Here is a 21,340-nt window from a genome sequence, read left to right on the forward strand (position 1 = left end):
ATAGTTTCTTCATAGAGGACAGACATTTCAAATAAATCTCTAAATATAATCTAGTAAAATTAAATATTGATGTTACTTTTAGTCATTTTATACTGTATTGCTGTTGCCCTCACTTTGTATTATTGTGCTTCTGAGTGTGAAAGTGATTGAGCGTGAGGAAATGGTTTGTGATTGGATCTAAAATGATCTGATCTGTAAACGAGTAATAATTAAATGGGATATCCTAAAAAAAGGAACTTGTGGCTGTGATTAACAGATTTTTATTGACAGTTAAAAAGATAGTAATATACACACGATTCATTGAACTGACAAATCGACACCTGTATGTTGTACTTTAAATATGGTGACTGCTCTCTGAAATCTTCACTGTATCTAGTAGCATACTGTAGTTTTCACATGGTCAAAGCCTGTAGCCTGGATTGATGCAATGATTATGATGTATTCAGGCATGTTTGGATACTTTAAATTCTACTCCTAATGCATGTATTACAACTGTATACAACCAGCAATAACACATTTCTGACTGCAATTCAGTGCATTAGGCCTTCATTTCCTTAAACTCAATCTGGTTTTTGCTCTCACATAAATGAGATGTAGAACCATTCTCATCTCATTGAGAACCTGGTATTGAACAAGCACTCCAGGGCAATGTTCCCTCTAAGCTGCAAGTGGGTGCACAGTAGCCCCGAGACTGCCATGCAGCTCCCCCGGGACTGCGGAGCAGAAGAAATATCAGCCCAAAGAGAGAAAGAAGCATGGGACTGAACTTCACTCAATTTTCTAGAGTTATCAGTGTTTACTCTGACAATTGTCATCGAATCAACACAATATTAGCCACTTTCAATGCAACATAACGAAACAAAACAAACCATGCAAGAGATTTTGTTGTAGGCAAAACGCATCAGAGTAAGATTCTATTGCATTGACACTGCACGACTCAGCCCATACTCTGCAGTCTACACAGACCAGTGTGGCATAATCAGAGCTGCAGTAGGCCTATTTGCAAATAAAACATTGCCATATATGGATCTGTGCCATTTACTTTGAACTGGACTGTGTTTATAGCATGAGTGGTCGTTAGTAGATGCCCTTGTGTTGAGATCAAAGCGAGAGCTGCATGTAGCCATGTGTGCACATTTTGTTCATATACTTTTACTAGTTAGTGAGTTAGGTTAAGTAGCCAATATATAGAGGGTAGCATAATTTGTCTGTCTGTAATAATGGTATGGGAATAAGGCATTTTATTTTATAAAGTAGTTTCTTGCATTAAACAATATTTTTTGTCACCTTGTCTGAAGGACAAATGGATAAACAGGTTAATGTCAAGCCCTGCATGTTTTTTTCTAAATTCTTATGGAATGTAGACCTACATTGAACACCACACATTAGCTGCTACTGTAGGCTGAATGATAGCTGTTCTATTTCCATGTTAAAATGTTACGGGATGCATTTTTTCCATTGTTTTTGATGGTAGGCCACTCTGATAAGCCTACATTATGATCAAATAGCGACAGTAGCGTACTTGACCACTGTTAAAACTAACTTAAAGTGGGTACAGCCAGTAAATGTGAATTTTCACAACATTCAAGTATGTGCACAGCAGACCTGAAATTTGCCCAGTGCTGAAAAAAAAGAGGGAACATTGCTCCAGGGGGTGGTAGGTTAGCAGTGTGTAAGGAATGTAAATAATGTGACACTACATAAATATGTGTTCCTAGGCATCATTTAGCCCTGTGTTGGCCAGCACAACCTTCTCCCCAGGTTTAAAGGCAGGCATCCCAAGATACGGACAGCTGGCACATCGGAAGGCATCACCCAGGTAACACTGAAATACAGATCAAAAGGTCAGGTCAACAACTACAAACTGGCTTCACAAAGATACATGTGCCGACACAGATAGATAGAAAGCTACAGTATGATGGTTGCATATGGGAAAAGAGTGACACTCACACTTCCACACGCTGACTTGGGCTGGCTGATTGTCTGGACACCCTTGCTTTCCTGTTCCAACTCCTCAGCAAGACCACAAGAGCTACATAGGATGAGTAATGACAAATTATGATACAAGGCAACTATGTGTGATTATCTCCATACTTGCTTAAGGGATATTCAATAATCAGAACTTCATCACTCATATCTCTTGGTTATGACTCCAGCGATCTTGTTGGTGTATGGATGAGCCCTCTTTTCTGTAACCAAAGAAAGGGTAAGGGGTGTTTCTCACCAGTTCTTGCAAGCTTTCTTTTTCTTGGTTGTTCCGTCACCACAGGAGGGCGCCTTGAGCGAGGCTGCATCTGGCTTCTTTAGATCATCTGCATCCAGGAGAGCATCGGAGTCTACCAGGTCCTGAAGAGACAGGGGAAAGGCATATTGAGACCATCATCAAATGCAATAAATCATATAGATCTACACACAAATACAAACAAACACACACCACATCATCATCATCCATGTCATTGGCTGACAGGGTCCATGCCTTTTCAACATTGGGGTCAAGAGCTGGTTTGTCTTCTGCAACAAGAAAAGGAATACATTTGTAAAGGCCAGAAGCAAGAGGAAACGTTTGAAATGTTAACAGAAGGAAGGAGAACTCCACATACCTGGTTTTGGTGTCTTTTTCCCAAAGGAAAGCTTTAGCTGGCTAGAGGAGCCCACCTCAAAGTTGGGTTTAGAAGCAGACATGCGCACCCTGGAGAGAGTGTTCCCCTGGAAGCCTGTAGATGTCCTCAGGGCAGACAAAGCTTTTGGGGTCAGGGGTCCTTTACTGATCTGCCAATGTTGGTAAACAAAAAATGTGTCAGCATATACAGAGCCTGAAGGAGTGGATATTTACCATTCCAGTGCTGGTTTACTCACCTCAGTGACAGACACCAGGCCAGACAACTTCAGGGCTGACATAAGTTTTTCAGCAGTCCTCAATTGTTGGTCATTAGTTCCTGAGAAAAAGGACAGGGGACAAGAGTCAGAGTCATTTACTATGTGTCCTCAATAATGACCATGGAGACTTTGCTCACTTCACCCCTCTTACCTGTAACAGGTTCCTCTAGCACTAGTTTCCCACCAGGTTTTATCACTCTGGCCATCTCTGCTAGCGTCTCTGAGGTGTGAATGGAAGAGCTGTCAGGGAGTAGACTTGAGAGGACCCAGTCATAATTTGATGCTGCATGTGAAGCTGTGGAAAGGAGAGGATTGCCAGGTATTTGTGGCTCACCTTATCGTTAGAGTAGCAAGTACAATTTTACAATACAATGCCTTTTAACAAGTGCATAGATTATCAGACCTATAAATGCAAGAGTTTTGATATAACATTGGCTAACTGTTGAAACAGAACCTTAGGAAAGGGTCACTCACACATTAGAAGTCTCTCCATATTCTCCAGTGACACCCGGCCCTCAGAGCCAACCATGGACCCTAGACTCTCTGCCAGCTCCTTCAGGGTTGTTGGAGATGAGGGTTGGCTCCACACCAACAGCACCTTATCCCCTGCTTTTACATCAAGGTCTGCCATGGTCTCCTGCAAACAGAACAGTCAAAACATTAACACACTTACTAGCATTTTAAGGTAAATCAATCCAAAGAAACCACCACAGACTGTGGACACTGCCCCCTAACTGACTCCTCCCAAAATTGAGATACCCGAGCGGACAGAACATATAGTGCATTCAGAAAGTACTCAGACCCCTTGACCTTTCACATTTTGTTACATTACAGTCTTATTCTAAAATGGAATAAAAAATATATATAATCTTCAATCTACACACAATACCCCATAATGACAAAAGAAAAACAAGTTTTTAGAAATGTTTGCAAATTTATAAAACATTTGAAACTGAAATATCACATTTGAAACTGAAATATCACAATATTACGTAAATATTCAGACCCTTTACTCAGTACTTTGTTGAAGCACCTTTAGCAGCGATTACAGCCTCGAGTCTTCTTGGGTATGACGCTACAAGCTTGGCACACCTGTATTTTGGGAGTTTCTCCCATTCTTCTCTGCAGATCCTCTCAAGCTCTTTCAGGTTGGATGGGGAGCGTAGCTGCACAGCTATTTTCAGGTCTCTCCAGAGATGTTCTATCGGGTTCAAGTCCAGGCTCTGGCTGGGCCACTCAAGGACATTCAGACACTTGTCCCGAAGCCACTCCTGCGTTGTCTTGGCTGTGTGCTTAATGTCGTTGTCCTGTTGGAAGGTGAACCGTTGCCCCAGTCTGAGGACCTGAGCAGTTCATCATGGATCTCTCTGTACTTTGCACGGTTCATCTTTCCCTCGATCCTGACTAGTCTTCCAGTCCCTGCCGCTGAAAAACATCCCCACAGCATGATGCTGCCACCACCATTCTTCATTGTAAGGATGGTGTCAGGTTTCCTCCAGATGTGACGCTTGGCATTCAGGCCAAAGAGTTCAATCTTGGTTTCCACAGACCAGAGAATCTTGTTTCTCATGGTCTGAGAGTCCTTTAGGTGCATTTTGGCAAACTCCAAGCGGGCTGTCATTTTACTGAGGAGTGGCTTCCATCTGGCCACTCTACCATAAAGGCCTGATTGGTTGAGTGCTGCAGAGATGGTTCTCCTTCTGGAAGGTTCTCCCATCTCCACAGAGGAACTCTGGAGCTCTGTCAGAGTGAGCATCAGGTTCTTGGTCACCTCCCTGACCAAAGCCCTTTTCCCCCGATTGCTCAGTGGCCGGGTGGCCAGCTCTGGGAAGAGTCTTGGTGGTTCCAAACTTCTTCCATTTAAGAATGATGGAGGCCACTGTGTTCTTGGGGACCCTCAATGCTGCAGAATTGTTTTGCTAACCTTCCCCAGATCTGTGCCTTGACACAATCCTATCTCAGAGCTCTATGGACAATTACTTCGACCTTATGGCTTGGTGTTTGCTCTGACATGCACTGTCAACTGTGGGACCTTCTATAGACAGGTGTGTGCCTTTCCAAATCATGTCCAATCAGTTGAATTTATCACAAGTGTAGAAACCTCTCAAGGATGATCAATGGAAACCGTATGCACCGGAGCTCAATTTCGAGTCTCATAGCAAAGGGTCTGAATACTTATGTAGATAAGGTATTCTTAAAACCTGTTTTTGCTTTGTCATTATGGGGTATTGTGTGTAGATTGATGAGGAAAACATTAAATGTAATCAATTTTAGAATAAGGCTGTAACGTAACAAAATGTGGAAAAGGTCAAGGGGTCAGAATACTTTCCGAATGCAGTGTATCTGTCATGCTGATAAGACACCAAGTGTTGGGGACAGAGGAGTAAACTCAAACACCCAACAGATTATCGGTACCTGATAGTAGCTGTCTCATGAGTCGTACATTCAAGATTGAAAAACAGAAATGAAAGTGACCTTGTTCCATACAGAATGCTTTACTGACTTCTTTTGGGATATCAAAATTGTTCTGAATTGGTTACGGCCAGCACCAGTTACACAGACATAAGGATGAGGGTTAGTGTAAGGTGACCAGCCCTCAGTAAGAAAAAGTTTCAATTGAGGTTGATATTCCAATAATCAAATGCTGTATCCAATCACATTTGCATGTACAAATTATGTCTATCCCTGTACCCAACAGCATAGGCTACCAAACTTAGGTGATTCAAAAATGTACGAGATAGGCCAAGATTTTTTTTTTTTTAACTGTGGAGGGTTAATCCATTGCTGTGTTATAATTAATAAAAGGACTATAGTGAAAATACATTTGTAAACATAGTTCCATGTCATTGTTTTTTTCCCACCAGGCTACAAAATTAGATCACCTTACATTAGTGTCAGCAGTTCAGAGTCCAACCTCATGAACACACGTACAGTTGAAGTCGGAAGTTTACATACACCTTAGCCAAATACATTTAAACTAATTTTTCACAATTCCTGACATTTAATCCTAGTAAACATTCCCTGTCTTAGGTCAGTTAGGATCACCACTTTATTTTAAGAATGTGAAATGTCAGAATAATAGTAGAGAGAATTATTTATTTCAGCTTTTATTTCTTTCATCACATTCCCAGTGGGTCAGAAGTTTACATACACTCAATTAGTATTTGGTAGCATTGCCTTTGAATTGTTCAACTTGGGTCAAACGTTTCCACAAGCTTCCCACAATAATTTGGGTGAATTTTGGCCCATTCCTCCTGACAGAGCTGGTGTAACTGAGTCAGGTTTGTAGGCCTCCATGCTTGCAAACGCCTTTTCAGTTCTGCCCACACATTTTTGTTAGGATTGAGATCAGGGCTTTGCCAATACCTTGACTTTGTTGTCCTTTAGCCATTTTACCACAACTTTGGAACTTTTTTGTGGCGGTTTTGGAGCAGTGGCTTCTTCCTTGCTGAGCGGCCTTTCAGGTTATGTCGATATAGGACTCGTTTTACTGTGGATATAGATACTTGTGTACCTGTTTCCTCCAGCATCTTCACAAGGTCCTTGCTGTTGTTCTGGGATTGATTTGCACTTTGCGCACCAAAGTACATTAATTCCTTGGTAGACAGAACGCGTCTCCTTCCTGAGCAGTATGACGGCTACGTGGTCCCATGGTGTTTATACTTGCGTACTATTGTTTGTACAGATGAACGTGGTACCTTCAGGCGTTTGGAAATAGCTCCCAAGGATGAACCAGACTTGTGGAGGTCTACAATTATTTTTTGAGGTCTTGACTGATTTCTTTTGATTTTCCCATGATGTCAAGCAAAGAGGCACTGAGTTTGAAGGTCAGCCTTGAAATACATCCACAGGTACACCTCCAATTGACTCAAATTATGTCAATTAGTCTATCAGAAGCTTCTAAAGCCATGACATCATTTTCTGGAATTTTCCAAGCTGTTTAAAGGCACAGTCAACTTAGTGTATGCAAACTTCTGACCCACTGGAATTGTGATACAGTGAATTATAAGTGAAATAATCAGTCTGTAAAAAATTGTTGGAAAAATTACTTGTGTCATGCACAAAGTAGATGTTTTATGACTTTGTGGCTGTGGTAGCTAGTGACACCTTCTGACCTGAAGATCACTGACGTCTTGATTTTACCAAATTTTTCCCGTATTCCCAGTTGTCTTGAAAGCACCATGTAGCTAGTCTGATGGTGCTTTCAAGACAACTGTGAACTCGGGATCAGAAAATGGGGTTCTAAAAAGATGCCAGAGTTTCCGACTTGTAATTCCGAGTTGGATGACCATTCACAACCATTTTTCCAGTTGTTTTTAACACGACATGAGTAGCAGTCTCTATTGCTAACATTCCACTCCTTGTCATTGACAAAAAGACTGGCCTTTCAGCAATTTCAACTTTCAATATGCGCTGCATTTACGGCAGAGTTGCTTAAAGGGTTGTTGGAAATAACATTAATATTTTCCACGACAACATGTGGAGCCTCAAATAGAATTCGAAACGTCAAAAACATTTAGCTCTTAGCTAGGCAAGTTGTTGTATTTTGAGGCTTAAACTCTAGACGAAGCTGTTTTGTGGTTGAATTGCAGTATGTAACTATTTAGTTTGAGAATTTAGACATAATCTAGCATATTTTGACAAACTGGCTTCATCAACTCTGGACAAATAAAAACCGGTTGCTTAGCAACCGAATACCAACGTGTTCTGTGGAGAGAAACAAGTGATATAGCTCCAATATTTGCATTATAGTTATACTTTGAGGATAGCTGTGAGGGTAATCAAATCAAGATCACACCCTCTGTTCTCGAGCTCATTAATGATATAATGTTCATATTTCAAGATGGCAGAAAGCAGTGGAGGTTACTCAGAGCAGGAGGACCATCCTACTCAGTGAATTTCATAAAAATAAAAAGTGAAACAAAAGTTATCCTTTTTAGATAAAACTACACAAAATATATTCAAGGCACCAAATAATGGATTAAAACACACTGTTTTGCAATGGTCTACAGTAGCCTCAACAGCACTCTCTGTGGTAGCACCATGGTGTAGCCAGAGGACAGCTATTTTCCGTCCTCCTCTGGGTACAACGAACTTCAATACTAAACCTTGGACACTAATGGTTCCCACCCCCTTCCATAGACTTACACAGTAATTATCATGACTTCCAGAGGACATCCTCCATCCTAGCAGCATGAACTGACATATCCACCCAATCAAAGAATCTGAGAATTAATCTAGTACTGAAAGCATAAACTACAGCTAGTTAGCACTGCAGCACATAAAATGTGGTGAGTAGTTAACTTAAAGAGAGAAAGACAATAGTTGAACAGTTTTGAACAAATTGTCTTAAATTAAGAAGCATGTATACATTTTTTTTCACTTTCACTTACTTAGCTAATGCACCTAGCTAATTTAGACTATTCAAACACTTGTCTCAAACAGAGGTATTATATTTATGTTAAGCTAGCTGGCTAAGGCTGTCCAACACTGGAACTCTTCCAAGTCAAGGTAAGCTTTCGGTTGTATTAATTCATTGCCACCTGGCCCGCCAGTGTAATTGATAAATTGTTTGCTGTACACTGTACTGTGGGTTTACTAAGTATTTTTTTCACCTGGTCACAGACAGCTGTTGTGGTGTTCACTGAAGTCCACAAGCGAAGGAAAAAAGTGAGAGGAGGAGGGTGCAGAGATGCGAGAAGGAATTATACAACAAGTAAAGTGATGATGCTGTTTGTATGTGGCTGATATGAATGTGAACTGTGGGTGCTGGTGATCAGGGGTGTATTCATTCTGTTGGGAAGAAAAAACATTTCTTAAACGAAAGCAAACCGAACGGAGGTATACCTAGATTGAATCTATCCAATAAACTCTCGTTTTGGTTGCAAAGCGTAACTGTTTGGATTTATGATTACACCCTAGATCAACTTGATGCAGGCAAGAGCGTGCAATGCGGTACTGAATGTGTCACTCATTTACCTTGATTACTCCAATGTGTACCGACGTTATAAACTTGAATTCGTAAGCTAGGTTATAGCAACCTCATTATTGGTAGAGTATCATATAGTAGCCTAAACCTATCGATGTTACATTGAGCTGGGTGAATGGAACATGAATGACAGTCTTCCAATATGCTGTAATAGAAATAAGGCCATGCTCAATTTTTTTTATTTTTAAATCCTCTCTAATCTTAAATGGCACAGTCTGCAACTGGCAGAAATGCTAGTCTCTTTGGCACATGACATGGAGTACAGGGAGTAGATTCGCTAAAGAGACTGATATCCAGGCTATCAAGTGTAACTAGAACACACGTAATATGGAATATTCTAGAACTGACTAGAAACCTAACGTTTATGGCAAATTTACTACCAGTCATACAGACATCAAGCCCATTTTAGCACATCACGTTTAATACATTATCTTGGTCTTGACTCGTTTAATTAAAGACGTTCAAATGTGCTTTTCTCTTTGTGACAAGTTACCAACCAGCTAAGTTAGTAACTAACGTTATGTTAGTTAGCTAGTAAGCTAACGCTGTTTAGCGAACAGCTAACAAAACGTTCACATCAAAATGTATGTTTTCGCTATGCAAATTCACTGCAGATTCACAAAACGTGTGTGTGGTAGTTCCGCTTTGACTTTGAGACTTTCTGAACGTGAAATAAGGAAAAAAAAGGTTTTCGGTCAATGTTAGCTGACCTGCTAACTTACCTCTCCGGTCAAAACAATGACGTTTATTACGTGCTACTTAAGTGAGTCGCGTAAAAATGATGCGTCTGATGTCTAAATATCTGTTAGCAGCTGGATATGGCGGCGCTGCTACGAGGACTACGAGTTGGAAGGGCCCTGCGGGGTTTTGGCAGCGGTGAGCCAAGACTTGCTAGTTGGTCTTTGTCTGTAGGCATTAGCCAGTAGCTCATGAACTTGGCTTTGGTAATCGTGTACATTGATTTAGGTCTAAATCGCGAGAAAACTTGGGAACAAGCTAGCCAACCAATGTCACTTTAAGCAGAAGGTGATCATGAAGGACAGAATCTGGTAAAATAATGTTGGCTACTCATTGCAATCTAAATCTCAACGCAAGAAAACACATGTAGTTATCACAACTGCAAGTATTGAGCTCTTCGATCCAATAAACATAGTTAGCTAATTAGGCTAACCCTGTAAATTGTGACGGGGGTTATATTATCCAAGTATTTTCACAAACTGCTCACAGAGGGACTCCTACCCTGAAATTACCTCCGGTCACAGTTTAAGAAGCTTTAATTATTTGCCAATATTAGGCAACTTAGTTAATACGTGTGCTCAGTCAGAATACAGGATGCATCGTGTCAGTATGAACATCATTAGAGCATACTTTTCTGATTATTTCTTGTAGTGGTAGTTCCAAAAACATCCAGTCCCCAATGCAATGGCCTGAGACGAGGCTTCCACTGTGCTGCACTTCGTCTTCAGGAGGACAAGTCCACCCCTGTCCCCCCATCCTCTGCTGCATCCTCAACTACAACCTACCACGAGCATTACGGAGCCCAACCATCTAAAAACAACACTGCCAAGAATATGCAGGAAGCGCCTGCACCCGAGGCTGCTGCATCTGAAGCTGCTGCTAAGGAGGCTCCCCAGCCCAACACTAGGTGAGGTTCCACCAAACTGAACTGACACCCATTTAACCAAGTACAATACCATGTTGTGGTATATGCCTCTGAAACAACATTTATGTGACATTTTGTTCTTAAGTTACTTATGATGTGTGCATGCCAATGGTCTATGCTGTGTGCTCTCTATTGTCACTGCAGTTATGCAGACCAGAGTGGAGAACAAGGAGAAGAGTATGAAACAGAGGAGCAACTGCAAGCACACATCCTTAACGCTGCACTGGACTTTGTCCAACTACATGGTTGGACTCTTGAGGCCATTTCAGCAGGGGCTGAGGTAAGTGAGTGGAGGGAAGTTGGATTTACTGTAGTTGTGTGGATGGAGAGATTTATCTACGTGACTAAATGTAATTGTTTCTTTCCTGTTACGGTTTTCCTCGGAGTAGACACTGGGCCTCTCAGCAGCCTCCAGTGGAATGTTCCAGAATGGAGCAGGGGACCTGGTTTTGCACTTCATTGCTCAGTGCAATGCCCAGCTAACAGAGCAAATGGCAGAGCAGCACAACCAGGTCCAACTTGGTCAGGCTGAGTAAGCTCCCTCACACTCTCAAATTAGCAGGTGCAAGAATGGTGCACTTTTACTGCGCAGTTAGGATTTAAACATGAATGTGATTGTCATTGGTGTGTGTGAGCATGTGTTAACCACATAATTTCTTGCAGACCAAAGCAAACTGCTGAGTTTCTTAGAGATGCTGTGGAGACTAGATTGAGGATGTTGACGCCATACATCGATAATTGGCCACAGGTATATTGCACACAACACAGTATAACAATTAGACTTTAGACATCAACTAGACACGTGACCGTTAATCTCTTCACCTTAAACCAGTTCAAGCTACTGATTGGTATAAGGTAGCCTAATCTTGTAACATACACCAGTAGAGGCAACCATTTATTACACCTGTGCATAGATGTGCCATATAGCTTACTTGATCAAATGTATCACTTTGCCATCAACATTAGTCTCCCCCAAATTATTACACTCAGTAACAGACATCTGTTTTTTCCTGCTGATTAAAGTATATCTTCCTTTCTCCTCTCTCCAGGCTATGAGTATTCTGCTCCTCCCACACAACATCCCAGACAGTCTGAAGCACCTCTCCACCCTGGTGGATGATATCTGGTACTATGCTGGAGACCGTTCCACAGATGTGAGTCGACCTTCTCAGCCTAAGTACCCCTCTCCCCATGTCTTCCTCACCCCCTTTCATCAGGCTCCTCATACTATCCGGCCAGCCTCTGCGAAGGTTACTACTCACCACCTTTCCTCACACTGCACTCTCATTGTCCCTTTCACTTTTAACTCTGTCTACCCTATTAATCTCCATATTATATGTCCTCTCCTCTCATTAATTGTACATGTGGGTACAACTGACATTATTTGTCAATTGTTTATAAATCAGCCCAATCCAAATGTTTCCCTTGATTAAGGTTTTTGTCTTTCAACAACCACTTTAATAGTATGTCTATGTATCAAAATCTTTGTTATTCAGTTTTCACTTTTTTCCTATATCAGTTGAACTGGTATACGAAACGGGCCGCACTGACAGGGATCTATAACACCACTGAGCTGGTGATGATACAGGACTCCTCAGAAGACTTCCAGGACACCTGGAACTTCCTTGAAAACCGAATCCAGGATATTGTCAACATGGCTGGCGCCGCCAAACAGGTACCATTTCCTTAGTCAGTGCATAGTCTCTTTTAATTAGGTAACAGGTCACTAGTGATAAAATATAAATCATTAGAAAGAACTCACTAGTATACAACCTATATTAAGGGAACTAAATATGTGTAATTGACACCTATTTTGCTATTGTGTCCTGTAGGCGGCATCTACAGGAGAAGCAGTGGCGCAGGGGCTTATGGGAGCTGCTGTTACGGTGAGGGTGCTAGAGAGATAATATGCACAAAACAAAGGATTATTATTACGAATTGACATTTTAAACACTTCTCCAGGCATTGTGAAGATCTGTTCTATCCGCGCAGAATATGTGCCTTGAACATATACAGCAGCATTGCTTGGAACCTTGGATTACTTTTTTTCAGAATCCTAGGTTGTTTAAATGTTTTAATGTCATGCACTGTATTTCTTTAATACCAATTGTATTCTGTGTGTTTAGTAGTGACTGGAGATTTATTTTCTTTTTTTCCAGCTGAAGAATCTAACAGGGATTAACCAAAGACGATGAAAGAAGATGGCGATTTCTGTTCCACCATCCCCTTCCCATCCCCTCTGATCTCTATCAGTCAGTGGTTTGTGTGTGAGGCATTGAAGATCAGCTTCTGTGCTCACAGCTCAGACATTTCTTCTCTTATCTGTAATACCCTATCGTGTTGGTTTGTTTTATTGCTTAGTCGCCTTTATCCACTATAAAAATATAATTGTGCCTTAGGTCTGGTATGAGGTTTCACTTTCGTCCAGTTTGAAACGGTTTTCCCTCACATCCGCTCCTATCCATTTTCCTTTTGTATAAAGGATGCAAAAATATGATTGTATTTTAAATGTTTTTGTTCAGCTCCGTTGAGAGTTCCTAAATAAATTACAGATCAGTTACAACAAAACAATCTTGTTTATTTTTTATTTTCTTCAGTTATGGATTTAGAATGAGGGGGTCCTTGGGATGAATGAACAACACTGCATGGATTTTACCTATGCTGTTGGTGCTTTCAAGACAACTGGGAACTCAAGACAAAAGAGGTCATGACAGCAGCGATCTTCAGGTCAGAAAGTCGGGAGTTCTGGAAAGGTGCCAGTTTCCAACTTGGAATTCCGAGTTGGATGAACGTTCAAGTTGATTTTTCCAAGTCAGAGTTCGTTTTTTTCACGAGTTCTTAGTTGTCCGGAACGCGGCATAAGTATTTTACCTAGGCGCACTAAACTTTTATTTTGAAACATCTTTCCCGACGTCACGGGGTAAAGGTGTGACCCGGATGTTAAACACGCCCACTAGGACTTGGTAACCAATCACAGACTTTATTTTATTTTGGCCAATGAAGAGGAGGAGGAGTAGTAGTCGTGGATTGAGGCCTTCGCTGCGTGCGCGGGGTTGGTGTTGTTTTTAAGACGGATCGATACAGAACTTCTATCTGTGCTTATCTCATACGTTAACGATGCCGTATGCCAACCAGCCAATCGTGAAAATCACAGAATTGACGGATGAGAATGTTAAATTTGTCATAGAGAACACCGATCTGTCGTGAGTAACCATTTAAATGAATTATCCAAACGTTAGCTTGCTAGCGAACGAGCTCGGTACGTAGCTTGTGAGAGCGTAGCCAATGCAATGAGTAGTTGGCGCCTGCAGATACTTAATTGAAATAACTACAGCATGACATATGTCCATGTTTTAATATTTATGTATGCACGTGCTGTGTCAATGATGACGCAGCAATGGGATGTTAGACCAAATCATGTGTAAAGTTTTATCTAACTAACGCGTTAGGTCACTAGTTGGCTTGCTGAGAGTGAGCAGCCGAGAGACGGGTTGCCTCCCACGATGTAACCAATGTGTGTTCCAACATACACTGAATTACCAAAAGTATGTGGACACCGACTCGTCGAACATCTCATTCCAAAATCATGGATATTAATATGGAGTTGGTCCTCCTTTTGTTGCTATAACAGCCCCCACTCTTCTGGAAAGGCTTTGCACTACATGTTGGAACATTTGCTGCGGGGACTTTCAGCCACAATAGCATTAGTGAGGTCAGGCACTGATGTTTGGCGATTATGCCTGGCTCACAGCCGGTGTTCCAATTCATCCCGAAGGGCTTGAGGTCAGGGCTCTGTGCAGGCCAGTCAAGTTCTATCACACCAGTCTCGTCAAGCTATCTGTATGGACATCACTTTGTGCCCGACAAACTTTCTGTATGGACATCGCTTTGTCCACAGGGGAATTGTCATGCAGAAACAGGAAGAGGCTTTCACCCAAGCTGTTGCCACAAAATTGAAGCACAGAATTGTCTAGAATGTCATTGTATATTGTAGCGTTAACATTTCAATTCACTGGAACTAAGGGGCCTAGCCCGAACCATGTTAAACAGCCCCAGACCATTATACTTCTCCACCAAACTTTACAGTTGGCACTATGCATTTGGGCAGGTAGCGTTCTCCTGGCATCTGCCAAACCCAGATTCTTCTGTCTGACTGCCAGATGGCGAAGTGTGATATCACTCCAGAGAACGCGTTTCCACTGGTCCAGAGTCCAATGGCGGCGAGCTTTACACCACTCCAGCCGACGCTTGGCATTGCGCATGGTGATCTTAGGCTTCTGTGTGGCTGCTCGGCTATGGAAACCCATTTCATTAAGCTCCCGACGAACAGTTATTGTGCTGACGTTGCTTCCAGAGGCAGTTTGGAACTCGTAGTGAGTGTTGCAACCGAAGACAGACAATCTTTACGCACTTCAGCTCTCGGCTGTCCCGTTGTCAAATCAAATATCTTGTGAGCTTGTGTGGCCTACCACTTTGCGGCTGAGCCGTTGTTGCTCCTAGACGTTTCCACTTCACAATAACAGCACCTCCAGTTGACTGGGGCAGCTCTAGCGGGGCAGAAATTTGACGAACTGACTTATTGGATCCTTTGATGGTGCCATGTTGAAAGTGACTGAGCTCTTCAGTAAGGCTGTTCTCCTGGCAATGTTTGTCTATGGAGATTGCATGGCTGTATGCTAGATTTTATACACCTGTCAGCAATGGGTGTGGCTGAAATAGGAGAATCTAGACATTTTAAGGGGTGTCCACATACCTCTGTATATACAGTGCAGGTCTGGGATTTTCAAGACTAGTGCAGGGTCATAGTGCATGCTCATCACCCCGGAGGGCTAGCTAGATCATAAGCTTAAATCTGACATGAGATTGCTTTTGGCTAAAGTTACAATGTTAATGTGTTCTTTCATGTGTTGTCTGATTATACAGGGTTGCAAATTCCATCCGACGTGTCTTTATGTCAGAGGTTGCAACAATAGGTAAGATACTCTATCGCATGTGCTTGTTGTTATTAATATCATTATGAATGTGTAGTGGTTTGTAAGATCCATGTCCTTGCCACAATGGTTGGTGTAAGTGTTAATCTCATGTCTCATTTCAGCTATTGATTGGATTCAAATTGATGCAAATTCTTCTGTGATCCACGATGAGTTCATTGCTCACAGAGTTGGTATGTAGTGAATTGTACAACTTTGTTTTTGTCCCTTCTGGTGCCTCCTGTGTTCCAATATTGCACTGATAACTATGATCACATTTTCAGGTCTTATCCCCCTCACCAGTGATGATGTTGTGGACAAGATGCAGTACTCCAGAGTAAGCTTTTGAACACCTGATGAAGATGGCTGAAAGTAACATTGCCAGCAATGCTTACTTGAAGATGAAACCCCTAATGCTTTGCCCCTCTCTTCCCCTTTACCGCAGGACTGTACATGTGACGATTTCTGCCCAGAATGCTCTGTTGAACTGACGCTGGATGTTCGCTGCACAGAGGACCAGACCCGGCATGTGACCTCACGAGACCTGCTGTCCAACCACCCTCGAGTCATCCCTGTGAGCTTCCATTCAACCATAGACTTCCCTCCCCTTACTATTTTCTTCAGAACTGAGTTGACTTCTATATTATCTGATCTTCAGGTGACCTCCAAGAGTCGAGACAATGATCCCAATGACTATGTTGAACAGGATGGTGAGCTGCTCTTCCCCATGGTCTTCTATTACAGCATTTTATTGTAAATATTTGGTGTCTTACACACGTTACCTCTGTTTCTCTCTCTCAACTCTGCCTCCTTCGTCTTGTCAGACATTTTGCTGGTGAAGCTTCGAAAGGGTCAGGAGCTGCGTCTCAGAGCTTATGCCAAGAAGGGCTTTGGCAAGGAACATGCCAAGTGGAACCCTACAGCCGGCGTATCCTTTGAGTATGACCCAGACAATGCACTGAGGCACACTGTGTACCCACGGCCAGAGGAATGGTGTGTTATATTGTAATTTTCTTTATTAAGGGAAAGACAAAGTATTCTTTGAGGGAGAGTGTCACTTATTGTTTATCCATTAGAATTGACCCTGCTTTTCTCTGTCTCAGGCCAAAAAGTGAATACTCAGAGATTGAGGAGGATGAGGTGCAAGCCCCATTTGACCCCAATGGCAAACCTGAGAGGTAAATTACATTTAGGGTATGCATCATCAGCAGGAATGGGCACGGTTGTTCAAGTATTCGATTACTTGGGAGACTTCATTTTTGAGGAGAACAAATATAGGCCTATTTTAACAGTAAAAAATGCTTTTTCTAAAATGTAATGAAATTATATACAGTGCCTTTGTAAAGTATTCAGACCTCTTGACTTTCTCCACATTTTCTTATGCTACAGCCTTATTCTAAAATGGATTTTAAAAAAGATATTCCGGAGCAATCTACACACAATACCCCATAATGTCAAAGCGGAAACAGGTTTTTAGATAATTTTGCTAATTTATGTGATAAATTCAACTGATTGGACATGATTTGGGAAGGCACACACCTGTCTATGTAAGGTCCCACAGTTGACAGTGCATGTCAGAGCAAAACCAAGCCATGAGGTTGAAAGAATTGTCTGTAGAGCTCTGAGACCGCATTGTGTCGATGCAGAGATCTGGGGAAGGGTACCAAAACATTTCTGCGGCATTGAAGGTGCCCAAGAATACAGTCGCCTCCGTCATTCTTAAATGGAAAGTTTGGTATCACCAAGACCCTTCCTAGAGCTGGTCGCCTGGCCAAACTGAGCAATCGGGAGAAGGGCCTTGGTCAGAGAGGTGACCAAGAACCAAATGGTCACTCTGACAGAGCTCTAGAGTTCCTCTGTAGAGATAGGAGAACCTTCCAGAAGCACAACCATCTCTGCAGCAGTCTACCAATCAGGCCTTTATGGTAGAGTGGCCAGACAGAAACCACTCCTCAGTAAAAGGCACATGACAGCCCATTTGGAGTTTGCCAAAAGTCAGCTAAAGACTCTGACCATGAGAAACCAGATTCTCTGTTTTGATGAAACAAGATTGAACTCTTTGACCTGAATGCCAAGGGTCACGTCTGGATGAAACCTGGCACCATCCCGACGGTGAAGCATGGTGGTGGCAACATCATGCTAGGGGAATGGTTTTCAGCAGCAGGGACTGGGAGACTAGTCAGGATCAAGGCAAAGATGAACAGAGCAAAGTACAGAGAGATCCATGATGAACTGCTCCAGAGTGCTCAGGTCCTCAGACTGGGGGCGAAGGTTCACCTTCCAACGGCACAACAACCCTAAGCACACAGCCAAGACAACGCAGGAGTGGCTTTGGGACAAGTGTCTGAGTGGCCCAGCCAGAGCCCGGACTTGAACCTGATCGAACATCTCTGGAGAGACCTGAAAATAGCTATGCAGCAACACTCTCCATCCAACCTGACAGAGCTTGCTGGTCTGCAGAGAAGAATGGAAGAAACTCCCCAAATACAGGTGTACGAAGTTTGTAGTGTCATACCCAAGGAGAATCATTGCGGTAGTCGCTGCCAATCGGCGCTTCAACAAAGTACTAAGTAAAGGGTCTGAATACTTATCAGCATGTAAATGTATATTTCAGTTTTTAAAAAATTATAAATTGGCTAACATTTCTAAAAACCTGTTTTTGTTTTGTCATTATGGGGTATTGTGTGTAGATTGAGGGGGAAACATTTTTAATCAATTTTAGAATAAGGCTGTAATGTAACAACGTGGAAAAAGTCAGGGGGTCTGAATACTTTCCGAAGGCACTGTATGTGACATTGCTACATAGCCTACAAGGATAGACCCTTACATTCAACACATGTTGCGTCCCATAGAAAAAGTCACCTCTAGCCTACACACATTTCGGTCAAAGCATCGCTACAGTCAGTCTCCATGTGTAACAAGCGAAGTGAGAGATTAATAATCAATGCTAAATGAGAAGTAGGCGGCTACAATGCTCAACCAACAGGTAGGCCGTTATCTTATGAACGGAGTTGTTGTAGACCAGTACGGGGAGCACAGCAAAATGTCCTCAATTAGTCATGCTACTTTAGCTTGCTAACTTAGATGGCTACTGTAGCTGGCTAGCTTCTTTAGGTACAAAGATTTGATGCGGTCAAAACATGCACTACCAGCTGGTATGATAGATAACCTATGGCAACAATAAGTTTGTGTAACTAGCGGGAGTCGGTTTGGCTACTTTCTCTCCCTCCGTGCCCAACAGACTGTCACACACACCGGCCCCTGCTCCTCTCTTGCCCCATGCTTCTGCTGAAACAGAGCGCAGATATCTGAAAAAATATATGATTTGAATGGTGGTGAAATCAATTCAAATACCCATCCCTAATCATCCGTGTCCACCGTCCATTCCTATGATGACAATACCTGTATGTGATAGAGGTTTTGATTGTTACAGCAGTATGTGACGACAAAGCTGGTGAATAATGATCGAGAAAGATGGCAGAGACGTCATGGTTAATTTCTGTTGTCTCAAACTTTTCCAGGTTCTATTACAACGTGGAGACGTGTGGCTCACTGCGACCAGAGACCATCGTCATGTCTGCTCTGGCAGTGCTGAAAAAGAAACTGAGTGACTTACAGACCCAGCTGAGCCACGAAATCCAGAGTGACGTCCTCACTATCAACTGAGACCTGCAGTTTTAGCCAGTCCTACACCATTGAGACTTGGAGAGCAGACCCAGTTGCAAATTATAAACTTTTTGGATGACAACAAACCTGATGTAGGCAGGAAAAAAGTTAATTCAAGAGCTCGCCAACTGAAATCAGCAGTTTTTTTATCGTCCACCACATTTTGTCCTTTCTCTTCGTTTTCTGCTATGTTAGTATTTGTCCTTTTGTTGAAGTTGTGTGTGGGAATATGTTTTGAATTGTCGTTTATTTTGTCTACCGAAAGAATAAACCCCAATTTTCATCCAGATTGAATGTGCTTGCCTTTGAATATAAATAAGGTGATGAATGAGAGCTTTGGTGAGCACTCAATGATGTGACTTGGTGCTAAATTCTACAAAGGATATATTCTAAATGCAACAAGCCCTATATACCTTCTCTTGCAACGTGGTCTCAGAACATTTCATATTATTCTGTATGTAAATCAGAGAGACTCCATTTAGTATGTTACAATTCATATGGTATGTATTAATAATGTTCATCCTTTTCGTATGATGTTATGAATTTCAATTTCTTGTGGCTAATGTTAGCTAGGCTAGGGTTTAAGGTTAGGAGTTGGGTTATGTTAAGGAAAGGGTTAGCTAACATGGTAAGTATTGCAAACTAGCAAAAGAGTAGTAAGTACTTGCTAAAAAGCAAAAGTTATCCATGATGTGATTAACACGCAACCTTTGTGTTACACTCCTACCAACCACCCTCCTTTCATTTTTGCCTTAAACTCTGGTGGCATTTTCTAAACGAAGCATAATATTGTATACTACCCAAATAAAGTACATTTCGGTTTCAACTATAAGTCATACAAACATGATAGCGCTGTTAGAAAGGTTTCAATGACTACTACAGAGCCCGAGATACAACGGATCCCAAAAACCTCTGTCGGGGAATAGGAGATTTGGAAGTAACAATTACTGTTCCAAAAAGAATAAACATGCACAAATTCCCATTGGATTAGGGCCTGCACAATATCTTAATTTTTAGTCTTACAGGAATGATATACATATGAGGAAGTGGTGGGAGGAGCTATTGGAGTGGCTGGAATGGTATCAAACACATTTTACTCATTTAGGAGACACTCTTATCCAGAGTAACTTACAGTAGTGAAGGCATACATTTCATACAATTTTCATTTCATTTTTATTTTTTTCGTACTGGCCCCCCCCATGGGAATCGAACCCACAACCCTGGCGTTACAAACATCATGCGTTGCAAACGCCATGCTCTACCAACTGAGCTACAGGGAAGTAACACCCAATGTGGAAACCACATGTTTGACTCCGTTCCATTCCAGTCATTACAATGAGCCCGCCCTCCAATAGCTACCCCCACCAGTCTCCACTGATAGGAAAACGCTGAAGCCTCTACCTATCAATTGATATAATATATACTTTACTATTAATATTTTTGATAACTTTTACTTTCACTCCATTACATTCCTAAAGCAAATAATGTGCTTTTTACTTCTTACATTTTCCCTGACCCTCAAAAGTACTGGTTACATTTTGAATGCTTAGCAGGACAGGAAAATCCCTGGTCATCCCTACTGCCTCTTATCTGGCAGACTCACTAAACACAAATGCTTCATTTGTAAATTATGTCTGAGTGTTGAACTGTGCCCCTGGCTATTCGTAAATGAATAAAACAAGAAAATCGTGTCGTCTGGTTTGCTTAATATAAGCATTTAAAAAAATTATTTATACTTTTACTTTAGATACTTAAGTACATTTAAAACCAAATACTTATAGACTTTTATCACTGGGACTTTTCATCACTGGGACCAAGCTTCCTGCCATCCATGACCTCTATACTAGGCATGTCAGAGGAAGGTCCAAAAATTGTCAAAGACTCCAGTCACCCAAGTCATAGACTGTTCTCTCTGCTACCGCATGCCAGCGGTACCGGAGTACCAAGTCTAGGTCCAAAAGGCTCCTTAACAGCTTCTACCCCCAAGCCATAAGACTGCTGAACAGTTAATCAAATGGCTACCCGGACTATTTGCATTGACCCCCCCCCACTTTTTTTTTTACACTGCTGCTACTCACTGTTTATTATCGATGCATAGTCACTTTACCCCTACCTACATGTACATATTACCTCAACTACCTCAATTTACCTGTACCGGTACCCCCTTTATATAGC

The 21,340-nt window shown here is 41.9% G+C and overlaps 3 protein-coding genes across 7 annotated transcripts; 2 read left to right on the top strand and 1 right to left on the bottom strand.

Moving 5' to 3' along the window:
* Positions 1-244: 244 nt before the first annotated feature.
* On the bottom strand, positions 245-9,727 carry ciapin1-b (anamorsin-B-like). Of its 3 annotated transcripts, none has more exons than XM_014124336.3 (9): positions 9,589-9,727; positions 3,352-3,514; positions 3,029-3,172; positions 2,857-2,936; positions 2,601-2,769; positions 2,435-2,511; positions 2,225-2,346; positions 1,951-2,032; positions 245-1,825 (listed from the first exon to the last, which is right to left on the bottom strand). In XM_014124336.3, exons 2-9 carry the CDS (start codon positions 3,506-3,508, stop codon positions 1,715-1,717), a joined length of 942 nt encoding a protein of 313 aa, XP_013979811.2. In that variant the 5' UTR covers positions 3,509-3,514; positions 9,589-9,727; the 3' UTR covers positions 245-1,714. The 3 variants fall into 3 exon arrangements, with proteins under 3 accessions (XP_013979811.2, XP_082813338.1, XP_013979812.2); XM_082957212.1 differs by having other exon boundaries at positions 9,577-9,597; XM_014124337.3 differs by lacking the exon at positions 9,589-9,727 and adding an exon at positions 8,493-8,521.
* On the top strand, positions 9,531-13,100 carry LOC106560911 (ubiquinone biosynthesis protein COQ9-B, mitochondrial). 3 transcript variants are annotated; one of them, XM_045688152.2, is made up of 9 exons: positions 9,531-9,742; positions 10,256-10,511; positions 10,674-10,809; positions 10,919-11,061; positions 11,193-11,277; positions 11,579-11,779; positions 12,049-12,204; positions 12,362-12,415; positions 12,689-13,100. In XM_045688152.2, the coding sequence occupies exons 1-9, from the start codon at positions 9,685-9,687 to the stop codon at positions 12,722-12,724; spliced, it is 1,125 nt and encodes a 374-aa protein (XP_045544108.1). In that variant the 5' UTR covers positions 9,531-9,684; the 3' UTR covers positions 12,725-13,100. The 3 variants fall into 3 exon arrangements, with proteins under 3 accessions (XP_045544108.1, XP_045544109.1, XP_013979814.1); XM_045688153.2 differs by having other exon boundaries at positions 11,579-11,683; XM_014124339.3 differs by having other exon boundaries at positions 9,664-9,915.
* A 458-nt stretch (positions 13,101-13,558) lies between these two features.
* On the top strand, positions 13,559-19,454 carry LOC100196851 (RNA polymerase II subunit C). The gene is made up of 9 exons (NM_001141873.2): positions 13,559-13,732; positions 15,453-15,502; positions 15,625-15,693; positions 15,784-15,836; positions 15,945-16,073; positions 16,158-16,209; positions 16,324-16,492; positions 16,603-16,677; positions 19,021-19,454. The coding sequence occupies exons 1-9, from the start codon at positions 13,647-13,649 to the stop codon at positions 19,163-19,165; spliced, it is 828 nt and encodes a 275-aa protein (NP_001135345.1). The 5' UTR covers positions 13,559-13,646; the 3' UTR covers positions 19,166-19,454.
* The last annotated feature ends 1,886 nt before the right edge of the window (positions 19,455-21,340 follow it).

Source organism: Salmo salar, chromosome 10 (genome assembly GCF_965601325.2).
Source record: "Salmo salar chromosome 10, fSalSal1, whole genome shotgun sequence".
Taxonomy (NCBI): Eukaryota; Metazoa; Chordata; class Actinopteri; order Salmoniformes; family Salmonidae; genus Salmo; species Salmo salar.

What these genes read in the sequence shown, in the direction of transcription:
- ciapin1-b (XM_014124336.3), bottom strand. Translation starts at nt 3,508, where the DNA reads ATGGCAGACCTTGATGTAAAAGCAGGGGATAAGGTGCTGTTGGTGTGG. An exon ending in GCCTGGTGTCTGTCACTGAG is followed by an intron (nt 2,770 to 2,856) that starts GTGAGTAAACCA and finishes CAACATTGGCAG; the next exon opens with ATCAGTAAAGGACCCCTGAC. An exon ending in AAGAAAGCTTGCAAGAACTG is followed by an intron (nt 2,033 to 2,224) that starts GTGAGAAACACC and finishes CATCCTATGTAG; the next exon opens with CTCTTGTGGTCTTGCTGAGG.
- LOC106560911 (XM_045688152.2), top strand. Translation starts at nt 9,685, where the DNA reads ATGGCGGCGCTGCTACGAGGACTACGAGTTGGAAGGGCCCTGCGGGGT. An exon ending in ACATCGATAATTGGCCACAG is followed by an intron (nt 11,278 to 11,578) that starts GTATATTGCACA and finishes TCCTCTCTCCAG; the next exon opens with GCTATGAGTATTCTGCTCCT. An exon ending in TGGCTGGCGCCGCCAAACAG is followed by an intron (nt 12,205 to 12,361) that starts GTACCATTTCCT and finishes TGTGTCCTGTAG; the next exon opens with GCGGCATCTACAGGAGAAGC.
- LOC100196851 (NM_001141873.2), top strand. Translation starts at nt 13,647, where the DNA reads ATGCCGTATGCCAACCAGCCAATCGTGAAAATCACAGAATTGACGGAT. An exon ending in ACCACCCTCGAGTCATCCCT is followed by an intron (nt 16,074 to 16,157) that starts GTGAGCTTCCAT and finishes TCTGATCTTCAG; the next exon opens with GTGACCTCCAAGAGTCGAGA. An exon ending in TACCCACGGCCAGAGGAATG is followed by an intron (nt 16,493 to 16,602) that starts GTGTGTTATATT and finishes TCTCTGTCTCAG; the next exon opens with GCCAAAAAGTGAATACTCAG.